At 40.6% G+C, this 20,647-nt stretch overlaps 1 protein-coding gene across 2 annotated transcripts in view; it reads left to right on the top strand.

The window, feature by feature from the left end:
• LOC127581941 (cytoplasmic polyadenylation element-binding protein 2-like) overlaps positions 1-20,647 on the top strand; it is an 85,787-nt gene that overhangs the window by 48,738 nt on the left and 16,402 nt on the right. The window contains exon 5 of one of the 2 annotated variants that reach the window (XM_052036736.1): positions 17,699-17,722. The exons of the other annotated variant lie outside the window; for it this stretch is intronic. Coding sequence (XP_051892696.1) covers positions 17,699-17,722 — 24 coding nt within the window. The remainder of the gene's footprint in view (positions 1-17,698; positions 17,723-20,647) is intronic. 2 annotated transcript variants of the gene reach the window in all.

Below are 20,647 nucleotides of genomic sequence, written 5' to 3'. Positions count from 1 at the left end.
GGAGGGCACATCCAACATGTTTGTGTGTGATATCCTGTCGAAGGCCTTCTCTTGGTCCAAGCTGACCATGTAGGTGTTCACCCCTCTGTCCTGCACGTAGGCGATGTATCTCTGAGCAGCACAAGGCTGTCAAAGATCTTCCTGCCAGGTACAGTACAGGTTTGGTCCGGGTGAATCAGCTGTCCCAGAGCAGACTTCACCCTGTTGGCACTGGCCTTGGACTGGATCTTATAATCCACATTCAATACTGAGATGGGTCTCCAATGTTTGATGTCTGCCCTCTCCCCCTTCTGCTTGTAGATGAGGGTAATGATGCCCTTCCTCATGGATTCTGACATGCTGCCAGCCCGAAGCATAGCATTGTACACTTCCAGCAGGTCCTGGCCCATCCAGTCCCTCAGAGCCAAGTACAACTCCACCGGTGAGCCATCGCTTCCGGGAGTTTTATTCGAATCAAAGGAACAGACAGAGCCAGTCAGCTCCTCCAGGGTAAGTGGTTGGTCCAGACTCTCCCGCTTGCTGCCCTCTAAGACCTCCGTGATAGAGGACAGGAAGTTCTGGGAGGCGGTGCTGTCTGTGGTCTTTTTGTCGTACAGACTGGCATGGAAGGATCTGCAGATCCTTAATATGTCCGTCTGCGAGGATGCCACTGAGCCGTCCTCTTCCTTAAGCCTGTGAATCACAGAACTCCCCGTGCACCTTTTGGAAGAAGAAACGTGAGCTAGTCTCATCCTGCTCCACAGAGCGAACCTTGGATCGGAAGATAATCTTGGAGGATTTGGAGCTGGGCTTGCCGGCTCTTCACCTCTCGGAGTTCCTCCCTCACATCCACCCCCCTCGACTGCAGAAGGAGGAGTTGCTGCAGGTCTGTCTGGAGTTGGCACAGTTCCCTCTGATTCTGTCTTGCTTTCTGGACCCCTCTGCAGATGAAGAACCTCTTGATGTTCTCCTTTGTCACTTCCCACCAGTGCACAGGGGAGTCTAGAGGGGTTTCACGGTTCTCCAACCTGCGTAATCCCTCTTTAGTTCTTCAATGCTTTCTGGGGTCAGCAGCTTCACATTCAACTTCCACATCCCCCTGCCTGCCTTCTGGTTGGACCTCATTAGAATGGTGTAGGAAGCCAAAGCCTGAGTAGGATAAAGAATTAAAGCAGCATGCAACAGGAAGCTTGGGGTCTTCTCTACAGTGGTGGTGTGCAGGGTGGTTGTCCAATCTGTGTTTGGCTTCTCCAACATTAAGGGGAGTATGTTGTGAGTATTGAATGCAGCACAAGGGGTGTTTTGTATCCAGTGTTTCTTTTTCTTTCTCCTCCTGTTTTCATTCGTCTCCTCAAATTTGCATTTCCTCCAGACAGATCAGCTGCAATTAACAAGCTTCTACCAGTTCCTCAGCTGACATCACCACTTGACACTTGGTCACCTTAGTCTCCATCTGATCTTTGTTCTTCTCTGGACTTGAAACATTTAATTCCTAACTTCACTCAGTTCTGATGAAGTATTAACTCTGTCTCCACAGATGCTATCTGACTTGCAGAATATTTCCAACATTAGCTTTTTGACTTGTTATTATCAGCTATGAGTGAGATTCCCATCTGTGTTGTAGATGATGCACATTGACAATCCACATGGTCTTTGTTTAGTGTTTAAAATCATTTGAAGTCCTTTTGTAGACATGCACATGCCCATGTGCTGCTGTCTGTTGTATCTGTACATCCTATTTTATAAGGTTGATAATTCTAGAGTCTGACAGTTTGCTGAAGCCAGCCACCGGCTGGTTCTTAGAACTGCCGTATAATGTGCTGCAGAAACTATGACTCACTGCATCACATCATTCCCAAGAAAGGTCAATGGTATAGATGTGAAAAGAACGTGCCACACAAGGAAGAAAAATTCACATCAAAATGTCACATGTGGAGCTCGCTTCTGCTGCATCAGGGAATGGTCTATTTTTAGCCTGACCTTCATAGTTGTTTAAAATTTCCTTCTGTCATTAATTAACTGAACTTCTTATATATGTATAATATCCCTTTGTAAAGAATGGAGATATTTTGACGTATTTTAATAGTTGGGTGCATATTGTGTATACATAGGTGATTTGTTTATTAATGAAAAATCCAGATGCACAAACTCATTTTAGGCATAATTGAGTTATCCAACAGTTCATAGTTAAATTGCCACATGTAATAATATATTACTCTGTATGGTGTTGACAGACTAACCTAAGTATTAAATGGAACTGCAATTAAGCAATTTTAAAAGGATGAGGTGATATTTCTGATGTGCTAAAGCTCATAGTTCAGAAAAAACCATGAAGGAATGGCAAGTGTAAACCTGTTATCTTTATTTACAGAATGTGATGCAATTCAAAATGCATTTTGAACATTTCAGTAGTTTACTAGGATTTTCAGTGTTAACTGGAAAATGTCTTTTTGTAAACTGGATATTGTACTATCTGGATTTCACTGGAATGAATTATATGGAATATTATAATATCAACAACTTCTATTTATGTTGTGACATTAACATCATAAACACTTCCAGGCACTTCACAGGACTGCTATTTAAAAAAAAGACATGTAAAGGAGATATTAGAGCAGAAAGTTTTGGTTTTAGAAGTTTTGTGGAGTGTACTGAAGGAAGCCAGAGAAGCTTAAAGGATTCAAGGAGTTTGAAGTGTTGGCAGTTTGAGGTGCAGTCATCAATGGTGATCTGATTAAAATGGATTGAGTAAGAAGTCGTTATTGACAAAATTCAGATTGTTTGGAGAGTTCTGTGTCTGAACTTGTATATGTATAATATCCCTTTGTAAAGAATGGAGATATTTTGACATGTTTTAATAGTTGGGTGCATATTGTGTATGTTACAGAGGAACTTACAGAGATGGGGTGGAATGAGGCCATGGAATGATGTGAAATCAAAATGTGAAAGAAGGAATGAAGGGTTCAGCATCGCAAGTTAAGGAAGTTGTGTGAACATTGAATTTGATCCTACTTCTGGTGAAAAAAGTGGTTGAATGTTTAACTTGACATCAAATTTAAGTTTGTGAATGAGAGAAAAAATGTCGATTGGACTCTATTTGCATGAAGTAAGCTACAAGTGTCATGAAAGATTTTCCAGGTTTTGTGAGGGCATCTTGAAGCAAGAATGGACATGGTTTAAGTAGTTTTGTCCGGAATCCCATATTTGAGCCTTATTTAATGAAGAAAAGTAGTGTTGATCAGAAAGTTGATGTGACGTATGTCCATTATTTCTTGCCTGACTACAAGAGACATTGTGTGCATGGAGTTGTCTATGTATTTACATTCTCAGCAGAGTAGGTGGAAAGGATACATTATGAAATAGAATAGAAGAGAAACCTGTCAAAATGCTTATTTTGTTCCTTTTAAAATTGTGGAAGATTTTTGTAGGGTGAGTGTATATATAAATAAAGATGCATATTCTGGTCCCGTTTGTGCCTGGAGCTAGAACCTTTTTGTTTTCATCTTTTAATTCTGGGGTATTTCTGGGGTATGAAGTGGATTTGATCTTTAGTGAACTGTTCAGAATGCAATAGACTCGGTTGCCAGCCATAAGAGTGAGCAAAATTCATGTCCTTGGCCCAGGAAGAATTGCTTTGTACCCACAACACACATGATTTGCTCAGGGAGTTTTGAGGAAAGATCTGATCCCTGATCTGGATGGGAGATGGTCAGTGGACAGTAGAGGGGGTTGTTGGCAGTGAGGGGATAACTGATGGGAGAGTTGGGGTATTGAGCCCTTCCTGCATCTAGTGCTGCAGCTTCTGAAATTTGCCAGATTTCCCCAAGGCCAGGAAACCCAACCATCTACTGTGACAGTTTGCTTACTTCATTAAAAAAAAATGTAAAATACCTACGCATCTCATGAATCACCTTGGTGAAATTTGCAGATTGGAGCTAGCTTTAATGTCAATCTAAGAATTTTCTGATTAAACCTTCCCCTGCCATGGCCCCACCTCCCTGCCCATTCCTAATGCCATCCCCTTGCCCACATTTATTTCTACCCGCATCCCCCTCTCCCCACTCCACATCACCATGCTCCCCAAGTCCAATATCTGCTGATCATCGGAAAAAAACATTATATAAAACCTTGGATTTTGGCCTGGGAGTGGGGTGGATGACCTCATTTTCAGATTATCTGTTGGAATTTGTCTGAAGTACAATCGCAGCCTGATTAATAGACTGAAGTCCTTTCAGGCAGGCATTGTGTTTCACAAGGCTGAAGTTTATTGGAAGAGGAAAGTGTATTGGTGAAGTGAGAAGGATCATGAGAGAGTGAGAACTTATCAAAATTGCAGGTGTTCAGTGGTGAACATAAAGACTAGATGTTGGCCAGGAAATCCAGTAGTGGTCAAAATAGGATAATTATTGAAATGGAGGTGCTCAGCTGCTTTGTAATTTATGATTGACTAACCCACTTGGCCACTTGCCTTTCAAAACTTTGTGGGCAGATTTGAAGAGGGCTTTCTTGCTTTTTATCTCTGACTCCATTCTCCTGGAGTTCAGAAGAATGAAAAAGAATCTCATTGAAACATAGAAAATTCATAGAGGACTGAACAGTGTAGTTGGAGGATGTTTCTCCTGACTCAGGAATTTAGATCTAGGAGACATAGTTTCAAAATAAGGGGCAAGCCATTTTGGATAGAAATATGAAAATTTTTCAAAGGGTAATAAACTTTTGGAGTTCTCTATCCTGGAAAGCTGTGGAGGCTCAGTCATTGATTGCATTTGAAACTAAGATCAATAGATTCCAGGATGTCAAAAGAATCAATAAATATGGGCATAGGGCCGAAAAATGGTATTGAGTGAAATGGTTACCCAAGACCCTGTTAAATGGCAAAGCAGGCTCAAGAGGCTGAATAGCAACTCTTTTGTTCTTAAGATATGACTTCAACTCAACCAAGTTTAGAACGCAGGAATTAACCTAATCTGTCAGTTTTGGATTCAGTGACAGTTACAAATCTAGAGATTTTTGTATTGCTGTATTCTGCATGTGAATTAATATTAGTTGGTGTATAGCAGTAATGAGCATTTATGTTGCCATAAAATTAGAGCTTTCTAGTCTTGTAGTTGTAGGTTTTTCTCCATTGTTATGTAATATGAACCATTTGACTATTTGCTTTTGCTGGACTTCCATGTTTGTTTTACTTTTGGATTTGGGTAAGTAAATAGAAGAATTTTCTCGCATTTATTTAAAGAATAAAATACCTTTTTTTTAACTTTTCTCCGTGAGGCATCTTCTATAACCTTTTCCTTTTTCCACACGCAAGCACAATTTGTCTTTTTCTGTTAAGCCACTGTTCCAACTTTGAGTCTGATTAATGAATTTTAAAAAAACCTGCAGATGGTAGAAATCTGAAATAAAAGGAGAAAATATTGGTAACACTCAGGTCAGGCAGTTTCTGTGGAAAGAGAAACTGAAGCATTAAGCAGGTCTGTGCCATAGAGTTAGTGACTAATTCTGTCTTAGGCTTTGAAATTATTTTTACATGGGCTCTCAATATTATCGAACTGGGTATAAATCCTGAATTAATTTATTCATTTAGCAATTAATGCCTATTGTGGTACCTTGCCCCTTTGCACCCCATACCCCAAACAATGCTTGCTTTCTATTTAATTGCTCAGCCTACCATCTCATTTACCCACCTGCTATGTCTGATGCTGAGGTGTTTGGTGCAAATTTTTCCATTGCTGAGGTTATTTTGAACAATCGCAGCTCAGCTCAATGCAGTTCAGTTTTTTCCATTTTTAAGACTTCCAGTGCCTTCAAGCTGGCAATTATTTTAGTTCAGTTGTCTGCCAGAGTCTCCAAGCTGTCTACTCAATTTCCTCACTGGGAAATCATAAGGATATATGCAGTTCACAGTGCACGCAACTACTTCAACAGCATTCTCTTTGTAAAAACAAGAATGCTGCAGAGCCAAAAATTGAACTGTTCTACATGATCTGAGAAAATGTAGCTCAGCTGCAAAACAAAAAAAAATACACTTGCAAAATGCTCCAAATCGTGTAATTCCATTTCTGCCAAGCTACTGCTTTACTTGATAAAATAAGCATTAACGATTCAAGTTAAAAATCTGCATTTGCTCTTTTCAGTACATATAACTAGCTCCTTATGTATTGTCTTTTTTTGCATTATATTGTTGTTGACAGTAACTGCACTTCAAAAATGCTTAATTGGTTGCCACCTCCCTGAGACATCACAGTTGTAAATTTTTTTTTGGCTGGATCCCATTTAGATTGCTGCTGCAGTAACCTTTAGGAACAACACTTAAAAGGGCATATTGGCCTTGGTGTGAGAGCATTGATTCATAAGAATGATATTAAGTTCAAAGGTTCACTCTTAGCAATTTGCATAGCTAGGTGTATATCCTCTTGGATACAGTGTAATCTGAGGTGTTTAAAATGATTGGAGTTTCCACATTTGCTTGTGTAACTTCCTAATAAATATACGACTGCCTTGCCAAAATTAATGTTTTATTTAAAATCTTTTCCACAAGTTGTGTTCTTCAAAAGGAACACTTGCCTTTAAGCAGTAGCTTTCACAAACACAGCTTCCCAAATGCTTTGCAACCAAAGAAAAGTGCTTCTGAAGTGTAGTTAATTTTGGACTGTAGAAAGTGTGGCAGCCAATTTGTGCACCACAAGTTCCATAAATAACAGTTAAGTAATAACCGTGTAATCTGTTTTAATGTTGGTTGAGTATTACTTCAGAGAGCTGTGGATGCTTAGTCATTGTTTATGTTCAAGACTGATTAGATGTTTCACTGCTAAGGGAATTGGGCAATAAAGTGAACTTGAGGAAACAGGATAAGCCGTGATCTTATTGAATGGCAGAGCTGCAGGCTCACATTCTTAAATGGTAAGCAGGATATTGGAAAATCCATTTTTTTATTTCCCAAATAGGGCCAAGAGATATCTTTGTGCCCACTTCAAAGAGTGAAAAGGCGCTTAGTGTGAAAAGAGGCATTTCTCACTGATGCAGTATTAAGAAGTAACAGGACTAATATCAGCCCAAAGTATTAGGAATCGGAGGGTCATGGAGTTATATGACATGGAAATGGGCCTTTTGGCTCAACTCATCCATGCTGACTGAGGTATCCACCTATGCTAGTCCTATTTGCCTGCATTTGGCCCATAACCCTCTAAACCTTTTCTATCTATGTACCTGTCCAAATGTCTTTTAAATGTTAATTGTATCCACCTCTACCACTTCCTCTGGCGACTTGTTCCATATACCCACCACCCTCTGTGTGGAAAAACCTGTCCTTCAGATTCCCTTTAATTCCCCCCTCATCTTAAATCTCTGTTCTCTACCCTGGGGAAAAAGACTCTGACTACCTACCCCTTCTATACCCCTCAGGATTTTACAAACCTCTATGATGTCACCCCTCAGCCTCCTTTGCTCCAGGGTAAACTGTCCCAGCCTTTCCGATCTCTCCTTATAACTCGAACCCTTCAGTCGCAGCAATGTCTGTGAATCTTTTCTGCACCCTCTCTAACTTAATCACATCCTTCCTATAGTGTGGCGACCAGAACTGCACACACATACTCCAAATGTAGTCTCATCAGCATTTTGTACAGCTGTAACATGACATCACAACTCCTGTATTCAATGCCCTGACTGATGAAGACATTTGCTATTTGCCGCCTTCGCCACCCTGCCGACTTGTGTCGCCACTTTCAAGGAACTAGATGCTTGTAGGTATGTCTGTTCAACAGCACTTCCCAGGGTTCTGCCATTCACTTTGTATGTCCTGCGCTGACTTAACTTCCCGAAATACATCACTTCACACTTGTCTGAGTTAAATTCCATCTGCCATTCCTTTGCACACTTTCCCAGTTGATCTAGATCTGGTTAGACAGTCTTCTTCACTGTCCGCTCTGCCACTAGTTTCGGTGCCATTCATGAACTTACCAATCATGCCATCTACATTCTCTTCCAAATCATTTGTATGACAAACAGCAGGCGACCCAGCACTAAGCCCTGTGGCACATCACTGGTCACAGGCCCCCTCTACCACCAAGCCAATTTTGTATCCAATTGGCAAGCTCACCCTGGATCCCATATGATCTAACCTTCCGGACCAGCCTACCATGTGGGACCTTGTCAAAGGCCTTGCTGAAGTCGAGCTTGAATTTACAACATCCTGAGTCAGGAGTAAAAGTGCTATCACAATGCGAAAGCAGTTTGTGTCAGTTAGTATATTTTCATCTTAATAATACTTAGTCTTGCACAATAAGGGGGAAAAGACTGCTTCCTAACTCTGGACAAGATAAGAGGTGTCTATCTCAATGAGAAAAATTCTTGTGACAGCATCTCATCAATTTGGAGATTCTTAAAGATATTGTTGGATTTCTATCTTTTCTTCCCTTCTAGTCCCCAAAAAGAGACAGCAATTGTTATGTAAAATTAAAACAAAGTGCTAAAAATACTCAGCAGGTCAGGCTGCAACTGTAGGAAGAGAAACAGAGCTTAATGGTTCAAGTCAAAGAACCTTCATCAATGTTTTTGCTTTTACTTTTTCTGCAATTGTTATGCTTGTTTTAATACACTTTGCTTTACATTATAAATCATAAATTTACATTATATATCCCCAATTCCTGTTCTAACATAGTTCAGTACGTTAATAAAAGATATTCCAGATAATATTTAGCAAAATTATAGGGCAATCTTAATGGTAAATCTCGTTACACAGAGCCATAGTTTTATGTGAAGAAATTAAACCTTATGCAGTGTTTATCATGAGAATATGCTGAAGTGCATCATAGTAACTGAATTACTGTTTTTCCAAATCAATGAGCATGGCCGTAATTTTATCAATGATAATTGATGTCGCTAATGTTTTTAGCACTGAACAGTGGTTAAATGTGTTTTCAAAATTTTGTGTGAGGATTATTTCATCAGGCTTGAGGTGGATTTTTATTTCATTGATCAGGTGTTGGTATTGTTGATAAGGCAAGCATTTATGAGCCATTTATAATTGCCCTGGAACTAAATAGCCAGGTCATGTCAGAGGATAGCTAAAAGCTGACCATATTGGTATAGATCTGATATTGCAGGCCAGACCAGGTAAGGAAGAAAGATTGCTTTCCCTAGTGGTTGAGTCCCACCAAACCCCAGCTCTAATACTGTGAAATTGTGCTGCAGGCAACCAATTAACCTGATAGTTTCAACAACATTCTGGTAGTTTTACTGGTCACTTTTGCTGATGTCAGCTTAAAAAAAATAAAGATTTATGTAATTGATTAAAGTTAAATTTTGGAGCATTTTGAAATTTTGAACAAATATCTCTGCATTAATAGTCCAGGCCTTTGTTACTAGGGAATTGGGGATTGTCTGCTGACCTACTTTTGTTGATTCAGTATTTCAGTTAAGTTTCTGGTCAATAGTAGCCCCAGATAATGTGGTCAGTGGGTGATTATACTGGTAATGCCATTGAAAGTCGCAAGGAAGTGGTTAGACTTTTTTTTATCCATTGGCCAGCATTTTTTAAATATTGTTTGAATCTGCTCAAGTTTTGTACTGATCTTGCTGAACATGAACACTAGTTGCTGCTTTGTTGTGATAGTTGCTGATGGAACTGAACAGTGAACAGTTATTGCAAACACTTCATATACATCTGATTTCCTTGGAGCAGTTAAAAATGATGTTAAAGATGGTACTCAACACCTCCCTCTAACTGGATCCTTGACTTTCTGACCAACAGACCGCAATCAGTGAGGATAGGCAGCAATACCTCCAGCACGAATATTCTCAACACTGGTGCCCCACAAGGCTGCATCCTCAGCCCTCTACTCCCTATATCTTCGTGACTGCGTGGCCAGATTCTGCTGTAATTCCATCTACAAGTTTGCAGATGATACGGCCTACTACGGTGGTATCTCAAATAACGATGAGTTGGAGTACAGAAAGGAGATAGAGAGCTCAGTGACGTGGTGTCATGACAACAACCTTTCCCTCAATGTCAGTAAAACAAAAGAGCTGATCATTGACTTCAGGAAGAGGGGCAGTGCACATGCACCTGTCTACATCAATGGTGCTGAGGTCAAGAGGGTTGAGAGCTTCAAGTTCCTGGGAGTAAACATCACCAATAGCCTGTCCTAGTCCAACCACGTAGACACCACAGTCTAGAAAGCGCACCAGTGCCTCTGCTTCCTCAGGATGCTAAGGAAGTTTGGCATGTCCCTGTTGACACTCACCAACTTTTGTTGATGCACCATAGAAAGCATCCTGTCTGGATGCATCATGGCTTGGTATGGCAACTGCTCTGCCCAGGACCGCAAGAAACTGCAGTGTTGTGGACACAGCCCAATGCGTCATGGAAATCAGCCTCTCCTCTGTGGACTCCCTATACCTCCCGCTGCCTTGGTGAAGCAGCCAGCATAATCAAAGACCCCCACCCACCCGGGTCATTCTCTCCTTTCCCATCAGGCAGAAGGTACAGGAGCCTGAGGGCACATACCACCAGGCTCAAGGACAGCTTCTATCCCACTGTGATAAGACTATTGAATGGTTCCCTTATACAATGAGATGGACTCAACCTCACAATCTATCTTGTTATGACCTTGCACCTTATTGTCTACCTGCAATGCACTTCCCTGTAGCTGTAACACTTGACTCTGTACTCTGTTATTGTTTTTCCCTGTACTACCTCAATGCACTCTTTACTATCTCAATGTATCTGCACTGTGTAATGAATTGATCTGTACAAATGGTATGCAAGACAAGTTTTTCGTTGTACCTCGGTACAAGTGACAATAATATACCAATAACTAGGGAACTGCTTTGAACTTCTTCAGCTAGATCCTGAAGTTGAACCAATTGGCCGCATATAACTGCAGTCATCTTCTGTTGTGCAAGGGATAATTCTAGTTGGTGGAATTTCCCCTGGATTTCCATTGGCTTGAATTTACTATGGTATATTTGTAGTTGGTCATATGCTGCTTTGCTATCAAGCAGCATATAACCAACTGCAAATATGCCATAGTAAAATTCAAGCCAATGCTCTTCTGCATTTGAACCAAGGCTGTCATGTGCTCAGGTCAAGCTATCCTGACCAAAGTAAAACTGATTGTCAGTGGGTAGGAGTTTGATCACATGTTGCTTGATTGAACTATTGACAACAATGCCGATTGGACCTGCCCTGCGTTTACTGGCAAGGCATGACTAGAAATCTTTCCTTTTGCCAAATAGATGTCAGAGTTGTAGGAATTGGTTTATTATTGTCACTTGTTCCAAAGTATAGTGAAAAACTTGTCTTGCATACAATTCATACAGATCAATTCATTACGCAGTGCATTGAGGAAATACAAGGTAAAACAATACAGAATAAAGTGTCAAAGCTACGGAGAAAGTGCAGTGCAGGTAGACAATTAGGTGCAAGGTCATAAGGTAGATTGTGAGGTCGAGTCCATTTTATCCTACTAGGGAAGTGTTCAATAGTCTTGTAACAGTGGAATAGAACCTGTCCTTGAGCTTGGTGGTACATGCTTTCAGGTTTTTGTATCTTCTGCCTGATGGGAGAAGAGAGAATGTCCAGGGTGGGTGGGGTCTTTGATTATGCTGGCTGCTTTACCGAGGCAACGAGAAGTATAGACAGAGTCCATGGAGGGGAGGCTGGTTTCTGTGATGTGCTGAGCTGTGTCCACAACTCTCTGAAGTTTTGTGCTGTCCCAGGCAGAGCAGTTGCCATACCAAACTGTGATGCATCCAGATAAGATGCTTTCTATGGTGTATCGATAAAAGTTGGTGAATGTCAAGGGGGACATGCCAAACTACTTTAGCCTCCTGAGGAAGTAGAGGCGCTGTTGAGCTTTATTGGCCGTGACATCAACATGGTTGGACCAGGCCAGGCCATTGGTGATGCTCACTCCTAGGAACTTGAAGCTCTCAACCTCAGAACCATTGATGTAGACAGGCGCATGTACACCGCCCCCTTTCCTGAAGTCAATGACCAGCTCTTTTGTTTTGCTGACATTGAGGGAAAGGTTGTTGTCATGACACCATTCCACTAAGCTCTCTATCTCCTTCCTGTACTCCGACTCATCGCTCTTTGAGATACGGCCCACTACAGTGGTGTCATCTGCAAACTTGTAGATGGCGTTAGAGCAGAATCTGGCCACGCAGTCATGAGTGTCTAGGAAGTAGAGTAGGGGATGAGGACGCAGCCTCGTGAGGCACCAGTATTGAGAGGCACCAGTATTGAGAATAATCGTGACAGAGGTGTTGCTGCCAATCCTCACTGATTGTGGTCTGTTGGTCAGGAAGTCAAGAATCCAGTTGCAAAGGGAGGTGATGAGTCCCAGATATCAGAGTTTGGTGATGAGTTTGCTTGGACTAATAGTATTGAAGGTGAAGCTGTAGTCAATAAACAGTAGTCTAACTTAAGTGTCTTTACTGTCTAGATGCTCCAGAGATAAGTGTAGGGTCAGGGAGATGGTGTCTGCCATAGACCTGTTTCAGTGGTAGGTAAATTGCAGTGGGTTAAGGTTTTCTGGGAGGCTGGAGTTAATGCGTGCCATGATCAGCCTCTTGAAGCACTTAATGATGGTGGATGTAAGAGCTACTGGGCAGTAGCCATTAAGGCACATTACCTTGTTTTTCTTAAGCACCAGGATGATAGTGGTCTTCTTAAAGCAGGTGGGAACCTCAGATTGAAGCAGGGAGAGGTTAAAAATGTCTGCAAATATGCACAAGATCTGAGGACACAGCCAGGGACACTATCCGGGCCAGATGCTTTCCATGGATGTACTGAAATAGCCTTTGCCAAAACATATGTACTGCAGCCCAGTTCTCGTTCAGCAGAATGTTATCTGACCCTTAGACTTTAATGCCCACCCCCCCCCCCCCCCAGCATAGTTGGCCACTTTTTGCAATCAAGTGGTTGAATTAATCTGACTGAAGTCTAGCTTCTGTGATGGAGGAGACACATGGATCATTCACTCTGTACTTGGATTTGAGAATCTCTGTTGCACTCAAGTACTTGGTATTAACCATGGAACCATCTCCTCCTGTTCATCATTTAATTCGGGACTTTATGACAGGACTCCAGAACACAAAAATAGGAGCAGTGGAGCACCAGGCTCCTCAAACCTGCCCTGCCATTCAATATGCTGATGGCCTCAAATCCTCTCCTGTGCCAGTTCCCCATAAACTTCAATTCCTCTATCTTTCAAATATTTATCTATCTCTATCTTAAATATGTCTAATAATCTGTCCTCCAACACCCCTGGGGGCAGGGAATTCCAGAGATTTACTATCCTCTGATGAAGAAAATTCTATACACCTCTGTTTTAAATGACAGGATCCTTACTTTGTAGCTTTGTCCCCATGTTCGTGACTTTCCCACTAGTGAAAACATTGCAACATCTATCCAAATTGTCTAGCCTCTTGTGATAGGGCAACCCTCTCTTCCCAAAAATTAGCTTGGTGAATCTCCTTTGCACTGCCTCCTATGCTGATGTATCCTTTTTAAGGATACACTGTTTTCGGTGTGACATCACCAACACCCTGTACAACTGTGACAAAACTTCCCTCCTCTTAAACTCTAACCTCTTTGCAATAAAGGCCTACATGCTGTTTGCCAAATTAACTACTTGTTGGATTTGCCTACTAACTCTTTGCGATTCATGCACTAAAACACCTAGATCCTTCAATTGTTTGCAGTCTCTCTCATTTAGATAAAAAATCCACGTTTTGATTCCTCTTGCTGAAGTGCCCACATTAATCTCCATTTGCAGGTTTTTAACCCAATCAATCTATCTATATCCTGTTGCAGAATCACAATGTCCTCATCACAACATGCCATTCTTCCTATTTTCATATCATTGGCAAACTTGGAAACCTTACACTTTACTCCCTTCAGGTTATTAATGTAAACAGAAAACAAAATGAAGGTAAGAACTGATCCCCGGGATACTCTGCTAGTTGCAACCCTCCAGCCTGAAAAGGATCCATTTTTTCCAATTGTTTGTTTTATATGTGACAGCCAGTTTTCAGTCCATGCTAACACACTTCCTTCAATACTTTGGACTCTTAATTTATGCACCAGCCTTTTCAGTGGCACCTTGTCAAATGCCTTTTGAAAATCCAAATATATTAGACCTACCTATCAACTCTTCCTTTCACCACCTCAAAGAATTTGAGCAAATTTTTCAAACATAATTTACCTTCCATAAAGCCATGTTGACATAGTTTGATTTTATTTAGCTTTCCTAAATGTTAGTTATTTCTTGAGTATTGACTCTAGCACCTTGCCAGCTACAGATGTTAACCTAACTGGCTTATAGTTCCCCACCTTATGTCTTCCTCGCTTTTTGAACAATGTATAAACATTGGCTGTTTTCCAATCTTCTCATGCCCTCCTGGAATTTAGCTAGTTTCAAAAAATTTTAACCAATGGGTACACTTCCTTTAAACCCCTTGAGTGCAGGTCATCAAGTCCTGGCAATTTGTCTGCCTTTAGTCCAGTGAGTTTCTCTAATATTTTATCCCTTGTGATTGGGATTTTTACACGTTTTTCGTCTGTTATTTGCAATTAGCCCATCTGTTATCTGAGGGATATTTGCAGTGCCATACACAATGAAGACTGTTGCAAAAAGTAATTTAACATATTGGTCATTTCTTTGTCTCCTATTATTAATTCACCGGTCTAGTTCTCTGGAGGCCCTACATCTACCTTAACTGCCTTCCTATTTATAGATCTATTGAAACTCTTACTGTTTGTTTTTATATTGCATGCAAGTTTGATTTAATCTATTGCTTGTGTGATAGCCCAGCTAAGCCCAGGGAGAACAAATTCCATTGGATTGTATCTACATGTATATAGTCCAGTGTTATAATTCCCACCAGGTTGGCACCTCATTTGTTTTAGATGCACCTGGTGCTGCTTCTGGTAAACTCTTGTATACCTATTGAATCTGATTAGATGGTAGTGACAGAAATGAGTGGTATGCCAAGCCATGAAATAATATGAATTGGTGGGAAATAATTCTGCTGCTACTGTCCTCCAGCATTTCATGGATGCCTAGTATTGAGCTTTGTAGCAATACCTGCAGGAAGAGTGGGTAACTATGCATACATTAATGGGACTGGGCAGCTGTACAGGAAACAATTTGTGGTACACAATCGCAGAAATTGAGCAAAAATATACAATCCCTAGAGACTAAGGCTCTGTGAAATGTATAAGCTGAGCTGGAGGACGGGGGGTAGACGTAGAACAGTGGGGAGGAGAGGATTTGCGGGTTTAACAATGTTTTTTCTGTCTTTGTGGCCTTTGGAAATGCTAAGTTATAAAATTAATTAACAAATCACTTAAAAACCATAGAAAAGATGCATGAATGATTTGTTACTGTACAGTATAGCACTTCATGGGAATATGGGGGTAACTTAAACAGAGCAGGCGTTGGAAATATTTTAATATTTGTAATTCCCACTAAAATATACTCCACTTCTATGTAATTCCATTGAAGCTGACTTCCCACTTGAAACTCAATCAGAATCAGGTTTATTATCACTGACCCACGCCTTGAAATTTGTTGTTTTGCAACAGCAGTACAGTGTAAGACCTAAAAATTACTATAAGTCACCAAAAAAATAAATCAGTGCAAAAGACGAATAACAAGGTAGAGTGCATGGACCGTTCAGAAATCTGACGGCAGAGGGGAAGAAGCTGTTCCTGAAACATTGACTGTGGGTCTTCAGGCTCCTGTAGCTCCTCTGTACCCCCCCCCCCCCATTTATTCCTTGGTCTTGCTGACGTTGAATGCAAGGTTGTTGTTGTGACACCACTCAACCAGCCGATCTATCTCACTCCTGTACACCACCTCATCGCCATTCTGAGATTCTGCCAATAACTGGTGTCATCGGCAAATTTATAGATGGCGTTTGAGCTGTGTCTAGCCACACAGTCATGAGTGTAGAGTAGAGCAGTGGGCTAAGCACGCATCCTTGAGGTGTGCCTGTGTTGATCGTCAGGAAGGAGGAGATGTTACTACTGATCTGCACCGACTGTGGTCTCCCAATGAGGAAGTCAAGGATCCAGTTGCAGAGGGAGGTACCGAGGCCCAGATTTTGAAGCTTGTTAATTAATACTGAGGGGATGATGGTGCTGACTGCCCAGCTGTAATCAATGAACAGAAGCCCTGACGTATGTATTGCTGTTGTCTAGGTGCTCCAAAGCCAAGTGAAGGGCCAGTGAGATTGCATCTGTTGTGGCGGTAGGCAAATTGTACTGAACTGTATTGAAGCAACTAATTGTTGTTATTGGAAATTGTTTGACCACCTGGGATATAATTTGGAAATTATGAAACATTAAAAATTGTATCAAGCAGCTGACACAGACACCATACGGGAGAGGGAAAAGAGCTAAACCCCATTTGCTTGCACCTGGTGAGGTAGTGCAAAACTTAATCTTGGAACAAATGGAAGGCTTTGATTACAATTTATTAAGGCAAGCAGGGTTTTGCCTCGGTGTATTTTTTATGGGGTTAACTCAATTTCTTTGTTTTCACTTCAAATACTAAGTTTTAAAAGCATTTTAACATTAATTGTAAAAATAAATGAGAGGGAATGGAGTTTGACTTTGAGAAATTAAGTGATGAGTGGATTGTTCAGAGATGTGTAAAATCTGGGGAAAGGATTTCCCAAAGTCCTGCAAAATTTAACAGCCTGGCTTTATTTCTTTCCTGCCTACAACCAGTATACGTGGTGAATTGGGAATTGTGAGAAGGTTCTGAATATGGAGTGAGAGGAGATTGGTGAAGGTTGTGTCCATGGTGAGGGGATAGTGGGTGTTGTGGTAAGGCGGATATTGGTTGTTGAGCAGATAGTGATGGATGGGTTGCAAACTGAAGCAGATTGTGATGGAGGTGGAAGTGTAGTGGTTGTCAAATTAGTGTTATTGAGCCTGGAGGAAATGCTCCTCCTCTAGGGCATAAACAGTGTAAAGATGCTAACTTTATGAACTAGGCTATTCTTGCCTCCTTTCAGCTGTCAGTTTTCCAAAGCCTTGGATCTCCAGCTTTCTGTAGTTAAAAAGAGAATGCAAGGATGAAGCCAGGGAGTTTAATTAGACTATTTAAATAACAAACCCCCTTCCTGCAGGCACAATTGCTCCCCTGCCCTTCACTGCCATTTTCAGAACTCTGCAAAGTTTCATTTACTCTTCTCCCCATTCAAAAAGCTTTAAAAATGCAGAAAGCTTTAACCTTTTTTCTCTTTCTAAGAATGTTCAATGTACTCTGTAAACATTGTGCTGATTCTGGATATTTATAATTCTGTTCAATTAACAGTAATTTGTGACCATATAAATGTGATATTGCCAAGTAAGTATGTAATCTGAAACATGTAGTGTCATTTAGTTACTAAGCAGCTGATTTGTTCAATATTTGTTCTGTAATAATATATTCAGAATATTCTTGAATACAGAGTTTGAGTGCAAATTTTAATCACAATTATGATTTGACAAATCAGTTCATTGTTTTGCCTTTTGTATGAAGAAAACTTGTACTTTTAAAATTTGAAAATTGGAATTATGTACAAAGGGATGTGGATTCATTAAGCAGTTTCAGTAGCTTTCTTGTAAAGGTTTTGATTTTTACTCAGCTTGCATTCTGTGAACTTTAAAGTCCACATTGACATTTGATACAAATTCTATTTATCCTTTGTTTGCATGCAGCAAGAAGTTACGGGAGAAGACGAGGTAAACATTTGGTTTTTAGTGCTGACTAGATTGTATCTTTTAAATGAATCCATACTATTGGATGACTGATTATTAGTTATTTATTTTTGACAATTAATTGAATCATGGGTTGGGTGATGATTTCTTGAGAGATTTCAGTTGTATGGAAAATAACTACAGTTGAAGATCTCCACTCCTTGATTGATTTCTCGTGAATGTAGTAAATATTCATAATCTTGCTGGGTGATGAAGCTCTTCTCCTTAATCCTATGTTCAGATCACCCAATTTTATCCCCAATTCCATGTTGATTTTCTCTTGTGATTCTTTACTACTACAGTTGTCATTAGTGCGTACGGTTGGACTCAAAACATGGAATCAATCTCTTCATCTGGTAGACCGCAGGTCCAGTTTTTCCATGCCACAATGTCATTTTCACAATGTAATTATCAAACCAGTCAGTGGTCAACTCTTTAGTATCCAGGCCCTTTTTCTTTTACCTCCAAAGCACAGACAGCTCACTTACTCTCTCCAGTGCGTGACGGTGACCATTTTTGCACACCCCAGCAGTTTGCATTTCTGTATGCCTGCCATCTATGCGCACATAAGAATAGTCACTGTCTTTAATTTCCTTTAAGCCAGAGAGTACTTATTCATCTCTTCCTTGAAGAATGTTCCTTAGAATACAGTACCAGAAGAAGCTTGTTGCATCTGCATTGCTAATTTGTTTACAAGTGAGGTTTTCATCTCTTATTTGCTATAAATGCATCTCTGTGGCCTGTCTGTGGACCTTATCTTACTCCTCTTGGGTATCAAGCACAACTGCCTTGCTTTGAAAAAGATGGTGCATGGAAGTACTTGAACAGGGATTCATAATCAATTTTAATAGGGAATTCTGAATGCATTTGGATTTTGAATGTATTTGGACTGAAGATCTTCTACTGTAACTGCATGATTATAAAGCTGAACAATGCTACAAGGAATCATTAGTCATTATGATTTAAGAAATGCTTATCTGGGATTGTTTTATGTTAATAACGAAGGTTGTTTGAACGTAGCATTAAAATAGTATTCTGATTTGTTCATTTGTATACTTAAACCTGTACTTGTTGTCCAGTAATTTCTCTGAAGCAATTCTTGAAGTTCATTTTGTTCTTTTTTTTATTCCATAAAGAATGGGACAGCTTGGGCCATCTTCAGCAGGGTTCAGTTACAGACCAAGTGGCATTAGTTAGAGTAGGACTGATGTGCCCTTTCTCACCTCTCTCACTCCTCCCCCCCCCCCCCCCCCCCCACCTTTATCCCCAATATTGAATGAACTAAAGAAATTGATGCCTTGGTTGAAGATAAGAATTTGAAACATAGTTTGAACATCTTAATATCTCTCAAATATTGTGTTTACGAGGGTATTAATTAATGTGGGGAAGATGGCAACAGGGTGCAAGATCAGTCATGATCTTGAGTGGTAGTGCAGGCGCAAGAAGCTAAATGGTTTACAACTGCTGTTCCTTAAATTCTTATATTAACAAATATTAAGCCTGTCACTAACAAGTCAGCTGATAGCCACTGAACTGCATTTTCCTCAGTGCATTCTTCAGTTAACGTGTTTTGAACCCCATGTAATTCAATGGAGAGAAGAAAGCTTTGTTATGCTCAAGATTCTTTATTTCTTAGGCATCTTTGATCCTGGTTTCCTTAGATTCAAGATTAACATTTTTAAGAAAAAAGGACATGAGCTAGATTTCTTCCCTTTTACCCCACTTCTCTGTCTGAAGATGCTCCCTTTTGCTGGAGGTATATGCTGTCATGTTCATCAGGCAACTTACAAATGTCTTGCTGAAGTGACCTTTTTGTGTGTAAACATTGAGTGCAGGCAGGCTAAGGAGACACCACAACTAACCTAGTTGTGTCCTCACACATTCTTGCAGTTTTTGCTGGAATGTTTGCTGACTTTTACTTTTGCCCCTACCTCAGGGGTAATGTAGACAATTTTTGCACCCAAGTTTTTGTCTAAGCTTGCAAAGCTAACGCAACTGAAACTGAGGTGATTGGTGTCATACATATCACAGCCTTTGGTTGATTGAGCAAAGGGGTGTTTGAAAATTAAAACTGAAGACCTGCATAAAACTCATGGTCTTCTGGGCAACAGTGAACCCTGCTCTCATATACTTCTGATACTTGGTCTATCTGCAGCAAGACACTGAAGAGAAAAGACCATTGGTAAGGATAATAAACCAGTGTAAGGGACATGTCCCAGGACAAAGTCCCCTGCGGTGATTCCCTAGCTTCATTCACTTGGTTCTGTTGGGGCAAGCCAAGCTTTTTCCCATGCCTGATGAAAGACTCCAGGAACAAATGCATTATTCCAAGCTCTGTCACAGAAAGAGATTCAGGCGAACTGAGGGAAAGATTCAATGATGTGCTCAAAGCCTCATAAATTGAAACACCCACACTGACTGTTAGGAACTCCAGGCCCATGACCACTTACTACTATCCTGAATGTTCCTTCTCCATTTTAAGGATCTTGAGTGAATGCATCAGAAGTATGTGAAAACCTTGTATAAGTGGCAGAAGAAGCATACCACTCAAACTACCTCCCTTGCTTCCACTGTCAGGCATCTCCAGCCCCATCAGTGGAAGAGTGTTCAGTTCTCAGTGTGGCCTTTAATACCACCTAAACCCACCAAAGCAGAATGGAAACAAATTGTCTTTGATCCCAAGGGACTACCTAAGAAAAAAAAGGATTAAAGCAAGTGGTACTTTTATTCAAAAAGGGCAAAAGTTTCTCATCACATACTATGCATTATTTTAAATTCAGCATGAATGAAGATGTGTTTCAGAAGGGGAAAGAATTTGGTGGCTGGATAGATTTTATTTCATAGATAAGTGCAAACATTAATGGGCGCAGGTGATTGGCTTCAATTACGTAGATGAAGTTTTTAAAAAGC

This window comes from Pristis pectinata, chromosome 2, assembly GCF_009764475.1.
Source record: "Pristis pectinata isolate sPriPec2 chromosome 2, sPriPec2.1.pri, whole genome shotgun sequence".
NCBI lineage: Eukaryota > Metazoa > Chordata > Chondrichthyes > Rhinopristiformes > Pristidae > Pristis > Pristis pectinata.
The sequence above is the reverse complement of the archived record's forward strand: the minus strand, read 5'-3'. Positions and strand labels throughout refer to the sequence as shown.